The sequence below is a fragment of the Somniosus microcephalus genome, chromosome 9 (genome assembly GCF_052327205.1).
Source record: "Somniosus microcephalus isolate GS21.2 chromosome 9, FLI_Smic_1.0, whole genome shotgun sequence".
Lineage (NCBI taxonomy): Eukaryota > Metazoa > Chordata > Chondrichthyes > Squaliformes > Somniosidae > Somniosus > Somniosus microcephalus.
The window spans coordinates 241,604,158-241,621,283 of NC_140995.1; the positions used below are offsets into that span (position 1 = coordinate 241,604,158).

Consider the following 17,126-nt stretch of genomic DNA (forward strand, 5'->3'; position numbering starts at 1 on the left):
GAGTAATTAATAGCGCATCAATGTCACTTTAGCGGTTTCGCAGTTATTGTTGTTTGACTGCTCCCGCTCTCGGATTCTTTAAGAACCAATTCCTACAGGGTGAAAAGTTAGGAAAAACAAAGGCGAAGCAAGGGAGCTCCTTCCACTCCTCACCGAACTACCTGACTCACCCAACTCACAGCACTCTGTTTAAACCGCACTCAGAGCAAAATCGCACTTCAAAGCCTGTTTTATAGGACCTGAAACAAAGGAGCTTGCTGAGTCCAGCTACAGCAGAACCAGTTTAATCTAGTTTCCCTAATTAACTGCATTCAGCTGCTCTGAATTGTAGGCCTTGTATATCCCTTTATAACCCTGCTTAAAGCTGGGAAATTTAGATTTGAAATAGTAACAGTAAATGTGAAACAAACAAAAGTTTGATTTTAGCAAACAGTTAAGACTCCCTGACTCACCCAACTCGTAGCACTCTGTTTCTCTCTCTCTCTCCCTCAGTCTATCGCTCTCTCTCACTCCCTCTCGTCTGTCCCTCTCACTCTCTGTCTATCCCTGTCTCTCGCGCTCTCTCTCCCTCAGTCTATCTCTCTTCCTCACTCTCTCTTAGTCTATCCCTCTCTCTTGCTCTGTCTATCGCTCTCTGGCTCACTCCCTTAGGCGCTTGCTCTCGCGCTCGCCCTCTCTCGCGCTATCCCCCCTCTCTCCCTCTCAGCCTATCCCTCCTTCATTCTGTCAGTCTCTCTCTCTCTCTCTCTCTCTCTCTCTCTCTCTCTGTCTCTGTCTCTGTCTGTCTAACCCCCCTCTCTCTCCCTCTCAGCCTATCCCTCACTCCTTCATTCCCTCAGTCTATCTTTCTCTCCCCCTCTCCCCCTCGCTTTCTCTTTCTCTTTCTCTTTCTCTTTCTCTCTCCTCTCTCCTCTCTCCTCCCTCCTCTCGGCCTCTCTCCCTCCCTCTCTCTCCCCCCCCCCCTCGGCCCCTCTCTCGGCCTATTCCTCTCTCGGCCTCACTCCATCTGTCACTCTCTCGGCCTCTGTCTATCCCACTCCCTCTCAGTCTATCCTTCTCTCTGTCCCTCCGCCCTCTTCCAACCCTCTCCCTCTTGTGCTGACTCATCTCTGTCTTGTTTTTCAGCTGGGAGGAAAGGCTTTGAGTTGCAGCATTCGACGGTGAAGTTTGAGGATGTTGGTGGCAATGAGGAAACGCTGAAGGTAAGGATCATGCAGTCCATGCGCCCTGGACAGACCCACCATAATGGGCGAGGCCTTGTGCTGGGGTAGATGTCGCAGGCAGCGCTGAACCTGTGCTCGGTCGGCCAAGGGGCCATTCTTTGTGTGATTAGAGACGGCATGTGTTGGCAAGCAGACCGAGCCCCTGGAGTCCTCGATGGGTGTTGGGAGCAGGGAGACCTGCTGATGTATCTGTCACCCCGGCTGAGATTGGCTGACTCGCCACAGACCAGGCAGTGAAACTGGGACCATCAATTAACGTTGATCAAACAGTTCCCCATCGATGCCTGTACTGTTTGCAATGGCTCAGTGGGTAAATGAACTGGACAGTGGGGGCGAGGGGGGCTGTACAGAGGGACAGTGGGGTGAGGGGGCTGTACAGATGGACAGTGGGGCGAGGGGGCTGTACAGAGGGACAGTGGGGGCGAGGGGGCTGTACAGACGGACAGTGGGGGCGAGGGGGCTGTACAGATGGACAGTGGGGCGAGGGGGCTGTACAGAGGGACAGTGGGGCGAGGGGGCTGTACAGACGGACAGTGGGGGCGAGGGGGGCTGTACAGAGGGACAGTGGGGGCGAGGGGGCTGTACAGACAGACAGTGGGGGCGAGGGGGCTGTACAGATGGACAGTGGGGGCGAGGGGGCTGTACAGATGGACAGTGGGGGTGAGGGGGCTGTACAGACGGACAGTGGGGGCGAGGGGGCTGTACAGATGGGGGGACAGTGGGGCGAGGGGACTGTACAGATGGGGGGACAGTGGGGCAAGGGGGCTGTACAGATGGGGGGACAGTGGGGCGAGGGGACTGTACAGATGGGGGGACAGTGTGGTGAGGGGGGCTGTACAGATGGACAGTGCGGCGAGGGGGCTGTACAGATGGACAGTGGGGCGAGGGGGCTGTACAGATTGGGGGACAGTGGGGCGAGGGGGGCTGTACAGACGGACAGTGGGGCGAGGGGGGCTGTACAGACGGACAGTGGGGCGAGGGGGCTGTACAGATGGACAGTGGGGCGAGGGGGCTGTACAGATGGACAGTGGGGCGAGGGGGGCTGTACAGATGGACAGTGGGGCAAGGGGGCTGTACAGATGGACAGTGGGGCAAGGGGGCTGTACAGATGGACAGTGGGGCGAGGGGGCTGTACAGATGGACAGTGGGGCGATGGGGCTGTACAGATGGACAGTGGAGCGAGGGGGCTGTACAGATGGACAGTGGGGCGATGGGGCTGTACAGATGGACAGTGGGGCGAGGGGGCTGTACAGATGGGGAGGGGGCTGTACAGATGGACAGTGGGGCGTGGGGGCTGTACAGATGGACAGTGGGGCGTGGGGGCTGTACAGATGGGGGGACAGTGTGGCGAGGGGGGCTGTACAGATGGACAGTGGGGCGAGGGGGCTGTACAGATGGGGGGACAGTGAGGCGAGGGGGCTGTACAGATGGACAGTGGGGCGAGGGGGCTGTACAGATTGGGGGACAGTGGGGCGAGGGGGGCTGTACAGACGGACAGTGGGGCGAGGGGGGCTGTACAGACGGACAGTGGGGCGAGGGGGCTGTACAGATGGACAGTGGGGCGAGGGGGGCTGTACAGATGGACAGTGGGGCAAGGGGGCTGTACAGATGGACAGTGGGGCGAGGGGGCTGTACAGATGGACAGTGGGGCGATGGGGATGGACAGTGGAGCGAGGGGGCTGTACAGATGGACAGTGGGGCGATGGGGCTGTACAGATGGACAGTGGGGCGAGGGGGCTGTACAGATGGGGAGGGGGCTGTACAGATGGACAGTGGGGCGTGGGGGCTGTACAGATGGACAGTGGGGCGTGGGGGCTGTACAGATGGGGGGACAGTGTGGCGAGGGGGGCTGTACAGATGGACAGTGGGGCGAGGGGGGCTGTACAGATGGACAGTGGGGCGAGGGGGCCGTACAGATGGACAGTGGGGCGAGGGGGCTGTACAGATGGACAGTGGGGCGAGGGGGGCTGTACAGATGGACAGTGGAGCGAGGGGGCTGTACAGATGGACAGTGGGGCGAGGGGGCTGTACAGATGGACAGTGGGGCGAGGGGGCTGTACAGATGGGGAGGGGGCTGTACAGATGGACAGTGGGGCGAGGGGGCTGTACAGATGGGGAGGGGGCTGTACAGATGGACAGTGGGGCGAGGGGGCTGTACAGATGGACAGTGGGGCGAGGGGGCTGTACAGATGGACAGTGGGGCGAGGGGGCTGTACAGATGGACAGTGGGGCGAGGGGGCTGTACAGATGGACAGTGGGGCGAGGGGGCTGTACAGATGGACAGTGGGGCGAGGGGGCTGTACAGATGGACAGTGGGGCGAGGGGGCTGTACAGATGGACAGTGGGGGCGAGGGGGGCTGTACAGATGGACAGTGGGGCGAGGGGGCTGTACAGATGGACAGTGGGGCGAGGGGGCTGTACAGATGGGGGGACAGTGGGGCGAGGGGGCTGTACAGATGGGGGGACAGTGGGGCGAGGGGGCTGTACAGATGGACAGTGGTGCGAGGGGGCTGTACAGATGGGGGGACAGTGGGGCGAGGGGGCTGTACAGATGGACAGTGGGGCGAGGGGGCTGTACAGATGGACAGTGGGACGAGGGGGCTGTACAGATGGACAGTGGGGCGAGGGGGCTGTACAGATGGACAGTGGGGCGAGGGGGGCTGTACAGATTGGGGGACAGTGGTGCGAGGGGGGCTGTACAGATGGACAGTGGGGCGTGGGGACTGTACAGATGGGGGGACAGTGGGGCGAGGGGGGCTGTACAGATGGGGGGACAGTGGGGCGAGGGGGCGGTGCAGATGGGGGGACAGTGAGGCGAGGGGGCTGTACAGACGGACAGTGGGGCGAGGGGGTCTGTACAGACGGACAGTGGGGCGAGGGGGCTGTACAGATGGACAGTGGGGCGAGGGGGCTGTACAGATGGACAGTGGGGCGAGGGGGCTGTACAGACGGACAGTGGGGTGAGGGGGCTGTGCAGACGGACAGTGGGGCGAGGGGGCTGTACAGATGGACAGTGGGGCGAGGGGGCTGTACAGATGGACAGTGGGGCGAGGGGGGCTGTACAGATGGACAGTGGGGCGAGGGGGCTGTACAGATGGACAGTGGGGCGAGGGGGGCTGTACAGATGGACAGTGGGGCGTGGGGGCTGTACAGATGGGGGGACAGTGGGGCGAGGGGGCTGTACAGATGGACAGTGGGGCGATGGGGCTGTACAGATGGACAGTGGGACGAGGGGGCTGGACAGTGGGGCGAGGGGGCTGTACAGATGGACAGTGGGGCGAGGGGGCTGTACAGATGGACAGTGGGGCGAGGGGGCTGTACAGATGGACAGTGGGGCGAGGGGGCTGTACAGATGGACAGTGGGGCGAGGGGGGCAGTACAGATGGGACAGTGGGGCGACGGGGGCTGTACAGATGGGGGGACAGTGGGGCGAGGGGGGCTGTACAGATGGACAGTGGGGCGTGGGGACTGCACAGATGGGGGGACAGTGGGGCGAGGGGGGCTGTACAGATGGGGGGACAGTGGGGCGAGGGGGCGGTGCAGATGGGGGGACAGTGAGGCGAGGGGGCTGTACAGACGGACAGTGGGGCGAGGGGGCTGTACAGATGGACAGTGGGGCGAGGGGGCCGTACAGACGGACAGTGGGGCGAGGGGGCTGTACAGACGGACAGTGGGGCGAGGGGTGCTGTACAGATGGACAGTGGGGCGAGGGGGCCGGACAGTGGGGCGAGGGGGCTGTACAGATGGACAGTGGGGCGAGGGGGCTGTACAGATGGACAGTGGGGCGAGGGGGCTGTACAGATGGACAGTGGGGCGAGGGGGCTGTACAGATGGACAGTGGGGCGAGGGGGCTGTACAGATGGACAGTGGGGCGAGGGGGCTGTACAGATGGACAGTGGGGCGAGGGGGCTGTACAGATGGACAGTGGGGCGAGGGGGCTGTACAGATGGACAGTGGGGCGAGCGGGGCTGTACAGATGGGGGGACAGTGGGGCGAGGGGGCTGTACAGATGGGGGGACAGTGGGGCGAGGGGGCTGTACAGATGGACAGTGGGGCGAGGGGGCTGTACAGATGGACAGTGGGGCGAGGGGGCTGTACAGATGGGGGGACAGTGGGGCGAGGGGGCTGTACAGATGGACAGTGGGGGCGAGGGGGCTGTACAGATGGACAGTGGGGGCGAGGGGGCCGTACAGATGGGGGGACAGTGGGGCGAGGGGGCTGTACAGATTGGGGGGACAGTGGGGCGAGGGGGCCGTACAGATGGACAGTGGGGGCGAGGGGGCCGTACAGATGGGGGGGACAGTGGGGCGAGGGGGCTGTACAGATGGACAGTGGGGCGAGGGGGCTGTACAGATGGACAGTGGGGCGAGGGGGATGGACAGTGGGGCGAGGGGGCTGTACAGATGGACAGTGGGGCGAGGGGGCTGTACAGATGGACAGTGGGGCGAGGGGGCCGTACAGATGGGGGGGACAGTGGGGCGAGGGGGCTGTACAGATGGACAGTGGGGGCGAGGGGGCTGTACAGATGGGGGGGACAGTGGGGCGAGGGGGCTGTACAGATGGACAGTGGGGCGAGGGGGCTGTACAGATGGACAGTGGGGCGAGGGGGCTGTACAGATGGACAGTGGGGGCGAGGGGGCCGTACAGATGGACAGTGGGGGCGAGGGGGCCGTACAGATGGGGGGGACAGTGGGGCGAGGGGGCTGTACAGATGGACAGTGGGGCGAGGGGGCTGTACAGATGGACAGTGGGGCGAGGGGGCTGTACAGATGGACAGTGGGGCGAGGGGGCTGTACAGATGGACAGTGGGGGCGAGGGGGCCGTACAGATGGGGGGGACAGTGGGGCGAGGGGGCCGTACAGATGGGGGGGACAGTGGGGCGAGGGGGCCGTACATATGCGGGGGGACAGTGGGGCGAGGGGGCCATACAGATGGGGGGACAGTGGGGCGAGGGGGCTGTACAGATGGACAGTGGGGGCGAGGGGGCTGTACAGACGGACAGTGGGGGCGAGGGGGCTGTCCAGATTGGGGGGACAGTGGGGCGAGGGGGCCGTACAGACGGACAGTGGGGGCGAGGGGGCTGTACAGATTGGGGGCAGTGTGACAGGCTTTCTCAGTCAGCTGTTGGGTGCTACAGTTATCTTTAATGTTCCTCAACTTGCAGTGAAAAGAGTTTTCCCACCCCTGCTCCTGCGAGCCTGCTGGGCTGGTGTGAGTGTTTGGACAACAACAATTTGCATTTATCTCGCAGCTTTAACCTGGTAAAACGTCCCAAGGTGCTTCACAGGAGTGTTATCAAACACCGAGGCACATAGAGATATTAGACCAGGTGACCAAAAGCCTGGCCAAAGAAATAGGTTTTAAGGAGCATCTTAAAGGAGGTAGAGAGGCGGAGGGGTTTAGGAAGGGAATTCCAGAGATTAGGGCCTAGGGAGCGAATAAAATCGTGGATGTGCAAGAGGACAGAAATAGAGGTGCGCAAATAACTTGGGCTGGAGGAGGTTGTAGATACATGGAGGGATTGGAACACAAATCAAATCTGACATTGAGGGAGGGAGGACAGGAGGAGACCAGGCGAGGCGGCGACACTTGACACTTTTCACATTCACCGTCTAGACTCCCGTGTGAAGGAGGAGTCAGCAGGTTTGGGTGAGGCGGCGACACTTTTCACATTCACCGTCTAGGCTCCCGTGTGAAGGAGGAGCCAGCAGGTTTGGGCGAGGCGGCGACACTTTTCACATTCACCGTCTAGACTCCCGTGTGAAGGAGGAGCCAGCAGGTTTGGGCGAGGCGGCGACACTTTTCACATTCACCGTCTAGGCTCCCGTGTGAAGGAGGAGCCAGCAGGTTTGGGCGAGGCGGCGACACTTTTCACATTCACCGTCTAGGCTCCCGTGTGAAGGAGGAGCCAGCAGGTTTGGGCGAGGCTGCGACACTTTTCACATTCACCGTCTAGGCTCCCGTGTGAAGGAGGAGCCAGCAGGTTTGGGCGAGGCTGCGACACTTTTCACATTCACCGTCTAGGCTCCCGTGTGAAGGAGGAGTCAGCAGGTTTGGGCGAGGCTGCGACACTTTTCACATTCACCGTCTAGGCTCGCGTGTGAAGGAGGAGCCAGCAGGTTTGGGCGAGGCTGCGACACTTTTCACATTCACCGTCTAGACTCCCGTGTGAAGGAGGAGTCAGGTTTGGGTGAGGCGGCGACACTTTTCACATTCACCGTCTAGGCTCCCGTGTGAAGGAGGAGTCAGCAGGTTTGGGCGAGGCTGCGACACTTTTCACATTCACCGTCTAGACTCCCGTGTGAAGGAGGAGTCAGCAGGTTTGGGCGAGGCTGCGACACTTTTCACATTCACCGTCTAGACTCCCGTGTGAAGGAGGAGTCAGCAGGTTTGGGCGAGGCTGCGACACTTTTCACATTCACCGTCTAGGCTCCCGTGTGAAGGAGGAGTCAGCAGGTTTGGGCGAGGCGGCGACACTTTTCACATTCACCGTCTAGGCTCCCGTGTGAAGGAGGAGTCAGCAGGTTTGGGTGAGGCGGCGACACTTTTCACATTCACCGTCTAGACTCCCGTGTGAAGGAGGAGTCAGCAGGTTTGGGCGAGGCGGCGACACTTTTCACATTCACCGTCTAGGCTCCCGTGTGAAGGAGGAGCCAGCAGGTTTGGGTGAGGCGGCGACACTTTTCACATTCACCGTCTAGGCTCCCGTGTGAAGGAGGAGTCAGCAGGTTTGGGTGAGGCGGCGACACTTTTCACATTCACCGTCTAGACTCCCGTGTGAAGGAGGAATCGGCAGGTTTGGGCGAGGCTGCGACACTTTTCACATTCACCGTCTAGGCTCCCGTGTGAAGGAGGAGCCAGCAGGTTTGGGTGAGGCGGCGACACTTTTCACATTCACCGTCTAGGCTCCCGTGTGAAGGAGGAGCCAGCAGGTTTGGGTGAGGCGGCGACACTTTTCACATTCACCGTCTAGGCTCCCGTGTGAAGGAGGAGCCAGCAGGTTTGGGTGAGGCGGCGACACTTTTCACATTCACCGTCTAGGCTCCCGTGTGAAGGAGGAGTCAGCAGGTTTGGGCGAGGCGGCGACACTTTTCACATTCACCGTCTAGGCTCCCGTGTGAAGGAGGAGTCAGCAGGTTTGGGTGAGGCGGCGACACTTTTCACATTCACCGTCTAGGCTCCCGTGTGAAGGAGGAGCCAGCAGGTTTGGGCGAGGCGGCGACACTTTTCACATTCACCGTCTAGGCTCCCGTGTGAAGGAGGAATCGGCAGGTTTGGGCGAGGCTGCGACACTTTTCACATTCACCGTCTAGGCTCCCGTGTGAAGGAGGAGTCAGCAGGTTTGGGCGAGGCTGCGACACTTTTCACATTCACCGTCTAGGCTCCCGTGTGAAGGAGGAGCCAGCAGGTTTGGGCGAGGCGGCGACACTTTTCACATTCACCGTCTAGGCTCCCGTATGAAGGAGGAGCCAGCAGGTTTGGGCGAGGCGGCGACACTTTTCACATTCACCGTCTAGGCTCCCGTGTGAAGGAGGAGCCAGCAGGTTTGGGCGAGGCGGCGACACTTTTCACATTCACCGTCTAGGCTCCCGTGTGAAGGAGGAGCCAGCAGGTTTGGGCGAGGCGGCGACACTTTTCACATTCACCGTCTAGGCTCCCGTGTGAAGGAGGAGCCAGCAGGTTTGGGCGAGGCTGCGACACTTTTCACATTCACCGTCTAGGCTCCCGTGTGAAGGAGGAGCCAGCAGGTTTGGGCGAGGCGGCGACACTTTTCACATTCACCGTCTAGGCTCCCGTGTGAAGGAGGAGCCAGCAGGTTTGGGCGAGGCGGCGACACTTTTCACATTCACCGTCTAGGCTCCCGTGTGAAGGAGGAGCCAGCAGGTTTGGGCGAGGCGGCGACACTTTTCACATTCACCGTCTAGACTCCCGTGTGAAGGAGGAGTCAGCAGGTTTGGGCGAGGCTGCGACACTTTTCACATTCACCGTCTAGACTCCCGTGTGAAGGAGGAGCCAGCAGGTTTGGGCGAGGCTGCGACACTTTTCACATTCACCGTCTAGACTCCCGTGTGAAGGAGGAGTCAGCAGGTTTGGGCGAGGCGGCGACACTTTTCACATTCACCGTCTAGGCTCCCGTGTGAAGGAGGAGCCAGCAGGTTTGGGCGAGGCTGCGACACTTTTCACATTCACCGTCTAGGCTCCCGTGTGAAGGAGGAGCCAGCAGGTTTGGGCGAGGCTGCGACACTTTTCACATTCACCGTCTAGACTCCCGTGTGAAGGAGGAGTCAGCAGGTTTGGGCGAGGCGGCGACACTTTTCACATTCACCGTCTAGACTCCCGTGTGAAGGAGGAGCCAGCAGGTTTGGGCGAGGCTGCGACACTTTTCACATTCACCGTCTAGGCTCCCGTGTGAAGGAGGAGTCAGCAGGTTTGGGCGAGGCGGCGACACTTTTCACATTCACCGTCTAGGCTCCCGTGTGAAGGAGGAGTCAGCAGGTTTGGGCGAGGCGGCGACACTTTTCACATTCACCGTCTAGGCTCCCTCGTGAAGGAGGAGCCAGCAGGTTTGGGCGAGGCGGCGACACTTTTCACATTCACCGTCTAGGGTCGCGCATGGAGGAGCCAGCAGGTTTGGGCGAGGCGGCGACACTTTTCACATTCACCGTCTAGGCTCGCGTGTGAAGGAGGAGCCAGCAGGTTTGGGCGAGGCGGCGACACTTTTCACATTCACCGTCTAGGCTCCCGTGTGAAGGAGGAGCCAGCAGGTTTGGGCGAGGCGGCGACACTTTTCACATTCACCGTCTAGGCTCCCGTGTGAAGGAGGAGTCAGCAGGTTTGGGCGAGGCGGCGACACTTTTCACATTCACCGTCTAGGGTCGCGCATGGAGGAGTCAGCAGGTTTGGGCGAGGCGGCGACACTTTTCACATTCACCGTCTAGACTCCCGTGTGAAGGAGGAGTCAGGTTTGGGCGAGGCGGCGACACTTTTCACATTCACCGTCTAGACTCCCGTGTGAAGGAGGAGTCAGCAGGTTTGGGCGAGGCGGCGACACTTTTCACATTCACCGTCTAGGCTCCCGTGTGAAGGAGGAGTCAGCAGGTTTGGGTGAGGCGGCGACACTTTTCACATTCACCGTCTAGGCTCCCTCGTGAAGGAGGAGTCAGCAGGTTTGGGTGAGGCGGCGACACTTTTCACATTCACCGTCTAGCCTCCCGTGTGAAGGAGGAGCCAGCAGGTTTGGGCGAGGCGGCGACACTTTTCACATTCACCGTCTAGGCTCCCGTGTGAAGGAGGAGTCAGCAGGTTTGGGCGAGGCGGCGACACTTTTCACATTCACCGTCTAGGCTCCCGTGTGAAGGAGGAGTCAGCAGGTTTGGGTGAGGCGGCGACACTTTTCACATTCACCGTCTAGGGTCGCGCATGGAGGAGCCAGCAGGTTTGGGCGAGGCTGCGAGCAGCCAAGCTGAATTTAACCCTTTGTTCTCCGTTCTCTTTGCAGGCAGTGTGCCAGCTGCTGATTCACTTGAGGCACCCGGAGGTGTACCAGCAGCTGGGCGTGGTGCCACCACGGGGATTCCTGTTACATGGACCCCCAGGCTGCGGGAAGACCCTGCTGGCACAGGCCATCGTTGGGGTAAGAGGAAAACCTAAAAATAATCCGTTGCCAGTAAAAACCCGTTAGCACAGGGATGTGCTCTTGTGTATCAGAATTATTTTATATAACAAAACTCTTCGAGGAACAATCTCTGGGAATCTCCCGCTCCTGCTGTGGAGTCTCTGGGAATCTCCCGCTCCTGCTGTGGAGTCTCTGGGAATCTCCCGCTCCTGGTGTGGAGTCTCGGTGGGAATGTCCTGCTTGTGGTGTGGAGTCTTTGGGAATGTCCCGCTCCTGGTGTGGAAACATTGAAACATAGGAGCAGGAGTAGGCCATTCGGCCCTCGAGCCTGCTCCACCATTTCATGAAATCATGGCTGATCATCCAAATTCAGTACCCTGTCCCTGCTTTCTCCCCATATCCCTTGATCCCTTTAGCCTCAAGAAATATATCCAACTCCTTCTTGAATATATTTAATGAACTGGCCTCTACTGCCTTCTGTGGTAGAGAATTCCACAGGTTCACCACTCTGGGTGAAGAAATTCCTCCTCATCTCAGTCCTAAATGGCCTACCCCTTATCCTTAGACTGTGACCCCTGGTTCTGGACTCCCCGCCATCGGAAACATCCTTCCTGCATCTAGTCTGTCTAGTCCTGTTAGAATTTTATAAGTTTCAATGAGATCCCCTCTCATTCTTCTAAACTCTAGCGAATATAAGCCTAATCGACCCTATCTCTCCTCATACGTCATTTCTGCCATCCCAGGTATCAGTCTGGTGAATCTTTGCTGCACTCCCTCTGTGGCAAGAACATCCTTCCTCAGATAAGGTGACCAAAACTGCACACAATACTCAAGATGTGATCTCACCAAGGCCCTGTACAACTGCAACAAGACATCCTTGTTCCTGTACTCGAATCCCCTCACTATGAAGGCCAACATACCATTTGCCGCCTTAACCGCCTGCTGCACCTGCAAGGTTACCTTCAGCGACTGGTGCACAAGGACACCCAGGTCTTGTTGCACTTCCCCTTCTCCCAATCTATTGCCGTTCAGATAATAATCTGCCTTCCTGTTTTTGCCACCGAAGTGGATAACCTCGCATTTATCCACATTATACTGCATCTGCCATGCATCTGCCCAATCACCCAACCTGCCCAAATCATACTGGAGTTTCTCGGCATCCTCCTCACAGCACACATGCCCACCCAGCTTTGTGTCGTCTGCAAACTTGGAGATATTACATCTAGTTCCCTTGTCTAGATCATTGATATAGATTGTGAATAGCTGGGGCCCAAGGACCTATCCCTGCGGTACCCCACTAGTCACTGCCTGCCACTCGGAAAAAGACCCGTTTATTCCAACTCTTTGCTTTCTGTCTGTCTCTATCCAAGTCAATACCTTGCCCCCAATCCCATGTGCCTTAACTTTACACGCTAATCTCTTATGCGGGACCTTATCAAAAGCCTTCTGAAAGTCCAAATACACCACATCCACTGGTTCTCCCTTATCTATTTTACCAGTTACATCCTCAAAAAATTCCAGTAGATTAGTCAAGCACGATTTACCTTTTGTAAATCCATGTTGACGTAGTCCGATCCTGTCACTGTTTTCCAAGCGCTCTGCTGTTACATTTTTTATAATGGACTCCAGCATTTTCCCCACTACCGATGTCAGGCTTACCGGTCTGTAATTCCCCGTTTTCTCTCTACCACCTTTTTTGAATAGTGGGGTAACATTAGCTACCCTCCAATCCATGGGTACTGTTCCAGATTCCATTGAATGCTGGAAGATGATCAGCAAAGCATGAACTATTTCTAGGGCCACTTCCTTAAGTACCCTAGGATGTAGATTATCAGACCCTGGGGATTTATCGGCCTTCAATCCCATCAATTTCCCTACAAATACTGATTTCTTTCAGTTCCTCCCTTTCATCAGACCCTATGTTTCCCGACATCTCTGGGAGGTTATTTGTGTCCTCCTTTGTGAAGACAGAACCAAAATATGTATTTAATTGATCAGCCATTTCTTTGTTCCCCATTATAAATTCCCCTGATTCTGACTGCAAGGGACCTACGCTTGACTTCACCAATCTTTTTCTCTTCACATATCTATAAAAGCTTTTACAGTCAGTTTTTATGTTCCCTGCAAGCTTACTCTCATATTCTATTTTCCCTTTCTTAATTAATCCCTTTGTCCTCCTTTGTCGAATCCTAAACTGCTCCCAATCCTCAGGTTTACTGCTTTTTCTGGCCAATTTATATGTCCTCTCTTTGGATCTTATGCTATCCCTAATTTCCCTTGTTAGCCATGGTTGAGTCACCTTTTTTGTTTTATTTTGATGCCAAAGAGGGATGAGCAAATTCTGTAGTTCATCCATGCGATCTTTAAATGTTTGCCGTTGCCTATCCACCGTCAACCCTTTGAGTAACATTCCCCAATCCATCCTAGCCAACTCGTGCCTCATACCATCGTAGTTTCCTTTATTTAAATTCAGGACCCTAGCCTCTGAGTCAACTACTTCACTCTCCATTTTAATGACTAATTCTATCGTTTTATGATTGCTCCTCCCCATACTCGGCGGGAATGTCCTGCTCCTGGTGTGGCATCTCTGTGGGAATGTCCTGCTCCTGGTGCCGAGTCTTGGTGGGAATGTCCTGCTCCTGGTGCCGAATCTTGGTGGGAATGTCCTGCTCCTGGTGCCGAGTCTTGGTGGGAATGTCCTGCTCCTGCTGTGGAGTCTTGGTGGGAATGCCCCGCTCCTGGTGTGGAGTCTCTGTGGGAATGTCCTGCTCCTGGTGTGGAGTCTCGATACAGTTGAATAACTGTGAATTCCAGTGTTGTGGACGGTGGATTCATTGGTTTTGATCTTCCAAAATAATCTAGATTCTAGAATCTCAGCGGATTGGAAGGTACTAAATGTAACCCCGCTATTCAAGAAAGGAGGGAGAGAGAAAACTGGGAATTACAGGCCAGTTAGCCTAACATCAGTTGTCGGGAAAATGCTGGAATCCGTTGTTAAGGAAGTGGTAACAGGGCACTTAGACTCTGCCTAATCATATTATGATTTTCTATGAAAGGGAAATCATGTTTAACAAATTTATTAGAGTTTTTTGAGGATGTAACTAGCAGGGTAGATAAAGGGGAACCAGTGGATGTAGTATATTTGGATTTCCAAAGGCATTCGAATAGGTGCCACATAAAAGGTTATTACACAAGATTTAGGGCTCATTGGGTTGGGGGTAATATAGTAGCATGGATAGAGGATTGGTTAACGGACAGAAAGCAGAGAGTAGGGATAAACAGATCTTTTTCAGGTTGGCAGGCTGTAACTAGTGGGGTGCCGCAAGGATCAGTGTTGGGGCCTCAGCTATTTACAATCTATATTAATGACCTAGATGAAGGGACCGAGTGTAATGTATCCAAGTTTGCTGATGATACAAAGCTGGGTGGGACAGTAAGCTGTGAGGAGAACACCGAGTCTGCAAAGGATATAGATCGACTAAGTGACGTGGGCAGTAAGGTGGCAGGTGGAGTATAATGTAGGGAAATGTGAGGTTACTCACTTTGGTAGGAAGAATAGAAAAACAGAATAATTTTTAAATGGTGAGAAACCATTAAATGTTGGCCTTCAGTCAGATTTAGGTGTCCTTGTACAGGAAACACAGAAAGCTAGCATCCAGGTACAGCAAGCAATTAGGAAGGCAAATGGCATGTTGGCCTTTATTGCAAGGGGGTTGAAGTTTAGAAGAATGAGGGGATCTGATTGAAAAATATAATATTCTGAGGGGGATTGACAGGGCAGATGCTGAGAGGTTGTTTCCCCTGGCTGGAGTGTATAGAACTAGGGGGCATAGTCTCGGGATAAGGGGTAGGCCATTTAACACCGAGATGAGGAGGAATTTCTTCACTCAGGTTGTGAATCTTTGGAATTCTCTGCCCCAGAGGGCTGTGGAGGCTCAGTCTTTGGGTATATTCAAGGCTGAGAGAATTTTGGACTCATTGGGAATCAAGGGCTATGGAGATCAGGTGGGAAAGTGGAGTTGAGGTCAATGATCAGCCATGATCTTATTGAATGGCGGAGCAGGCTCGAGGGGCCGTGTGGCGGAGCAGGCTCGAGGGGCCGTGTGGCGGAGCAGGCTCGAGGGGCCGTGTGGCGGAGCAGGCTCGAGGGGCCGTGTGGCGGAGCAGGCTCGAGGGGCCGTGTGGCGGAGCAGGCTCGAGGGGCCGTGTGGCGGAGCAGGCTCGAGGGGCCATGTGGCGGAGCAGGCTCGAGGGGCCGTGTGGCGGAGCAGGCTCGAGGGGCCGTGTGGCGGAGCAGGCTCGAGGGGCCGTGTGGCGGAGCCAGGCTCGAGGGGCCGTGTGGCGGAGCAGGCTCGAGGGGGCCGTTATGGCCGACTCCTGCTCCGAATTCTTCTGTTATGTTCTGAATTGCGGTGTTGCTGCTGGTGTAACCACTGGATGCGGTGTCCTCCCAGGAGCTGGAGCTGCCCATGCTGAAGTCGCTGCCACGGAGATTGTGTCCGGAGTCTCCGGAGAGTCGGAGCAGAAACTGCGAGAGCTGTTTGAAGAGGCGGTGGTGAGTACCCAGGGTGAGGCTGGGAGGAGGGGTAGAGCCTGGGTGGGGGGGGGGGGGCGGTAAGGGGGAGAGTCTGGGGAGGGGAGAGAGTCTGGGGGGGGAGGGGAGAGAGGAGAGTCAGGGGAGGGGGGAGAGAGGGAGAGTCTGGGGGGAGGGGAGAGAGGGAGTCTGGGGGGGAGGGGGAGAGGGGAGTCTGGGGGGGAGGGGGGAGAGGGAGAGTCTGGGGGGAGGGGGAGAGGGGAGAGTCTGGGAGGGGGAGGGCGGGGAGAGAGGGAGAGTCTGGGGGGGGAGGGGGGGAGAGGGAGAGTCTGGGGGGAGAGGGGAGAGAGGGAGAGTCAGGGGAGGGGGGGAAGAGAGGGAGAGTCAGGGGGGGGAGGGGAGAGAGGGAGAGTCTGGGGGGGCAGGGGGGGGGAGAGGGAGAGTCTGGGGGGGGAGGGGGGAGAGGGAGGGAGAGAGGGAGAGTCTGGGGGGGAGGGGGGAGAGGGAGAGTCTGGGGGGAGGGGGGAGAGGGAGAGTCTGGGGGGGAGGGGAGAGAGGGAGAGTCTGGGGGGGAGGGAGAGGGAGAGTCTGGGGGGGAGGGGGGAGAGGGAGAGTCTGGGGGGGGAGGGGGGAGAGGGAGAGTCTGGGGGGAGGGGGGAGAGGGAGAGTCTGGGGGGGAGGGGGAGAGTCGGGAGGGGGGAGAGAGGGAGAGTCTGGGGGGAGGGGAGAGAGGGAGAGTCTGGGGGGAGGGGGTAGAGGGAGAGTCTGGGGGGAGGGGGGAGAGGGAGAGTCTGGGGGGAGGGGGGAGAGGGAGAGTCTGGGGGGGAGGGGGGAGAGGGAGAGTCTGGGGGGGAGAGGGAGAGTCTGGGGGGGAGGGGGGAGAGGGAGAGTCTGGGGGGGAGGGGGGAGAGGGAGAGTCTGGGGGGGAGAGGGAGAGTCTAGGGGGAAGAGGGAGAGTCTGGGGGGAGGGGGAGAGGGAGAGTCTGGGGAGGGGGGAGAGAGAGTCTGGGGAGGGGAGAGAGGGAGAGTCTGGGGAGGGAGAGAGGGAGAGTCTGGGGGGAGGGGGGAGAGGGAGAGTCTGGGGGGGGGAGGGGGGAGAGGGAGAGTCTGGGGGAGGGGGGAGAGGGAGAGTCTGGGGGGAGGGGGGAGAGGGAGAGTCTGGGGGGAGGGGGGAGAGGGAGAGTCTGGGGGGGAGGGGGAGAGAGAGTCTGGGGGGGAGGGGGGAGAGGGAGAGTCTGGGGGGGAGGGGAGAGGAGAGTCTGGGGGGGAGGGGGAGAGGGAGAGTCTGGGGGGGAGGGGGGAGAGGGAGAGTCTGGGGGGAGAGGGAGAGTCTGGGGGGGAGGGGGGAGAGGGAGAGTCAGGGAGGGAGAGAGGGAGAGTCTGGGGGGGAGGGGAGAGGGAGAGTCTGGGGGGGAGGGGGGAGAGGGAGAGTCTGGGGGGAGGGGGAGAGGGAGAGTCTGGGGGGGAGGAGGGAGAGTCTGGGGGGGAGGGGGGAGAGGGAGAGTCTGGGGGGGGGAGGGGGGGAGAGGGAGAGTCTGGGGGGGAGGGGAGAGAGGGAGAGTCTGGGGGGAGGGGGAGAGGGAGAGTCTGGGGGGGAGGGGGGAGAGGGAGAGTCTGGGGGGAGGAGGGAGAGTCTGGGGGGGGAGGGGGAGAGGGAGAGTCTGGGGGGGAGGGGGGAGAGGGAGAGTCTGGGGAGGGGAGAGAGGAGAGTCTGGGGAGGGGAGAGAGGAGAGTCTGGGGAGGGGAGAGAGGG

At 58.4% G+C, this 17,126-nt stretch overlaps 1 protein-coding gene across 1 annotated transcript in view; it reads left to right on the forward strand.

Moving 5' to 3' along the window:
- Window positions 1-437: 437 nt before the first annotated feature.
- Window positions 438-17,126, forward strand: part of nvl (nuclear VCP like) — a gene marked incomplete at its 5' end in the record, with an annotated part of 74,991 nt that continues 58,302 nt past the window's right edge. Inside the window, 4 exon segments of the mRNA XM_085998250.1 lie at window positions 438-1,202; window positions 10,723-10,857; window positions 15,294-15,315; window positions 15,318-15,394. Coding sequence (XP_085854376.1) covers window positions 438-1,202; window positions 10,723-10,857; window positions 15,294-15,315; window positions 15,318-15,394 — 999 coding nt within the window.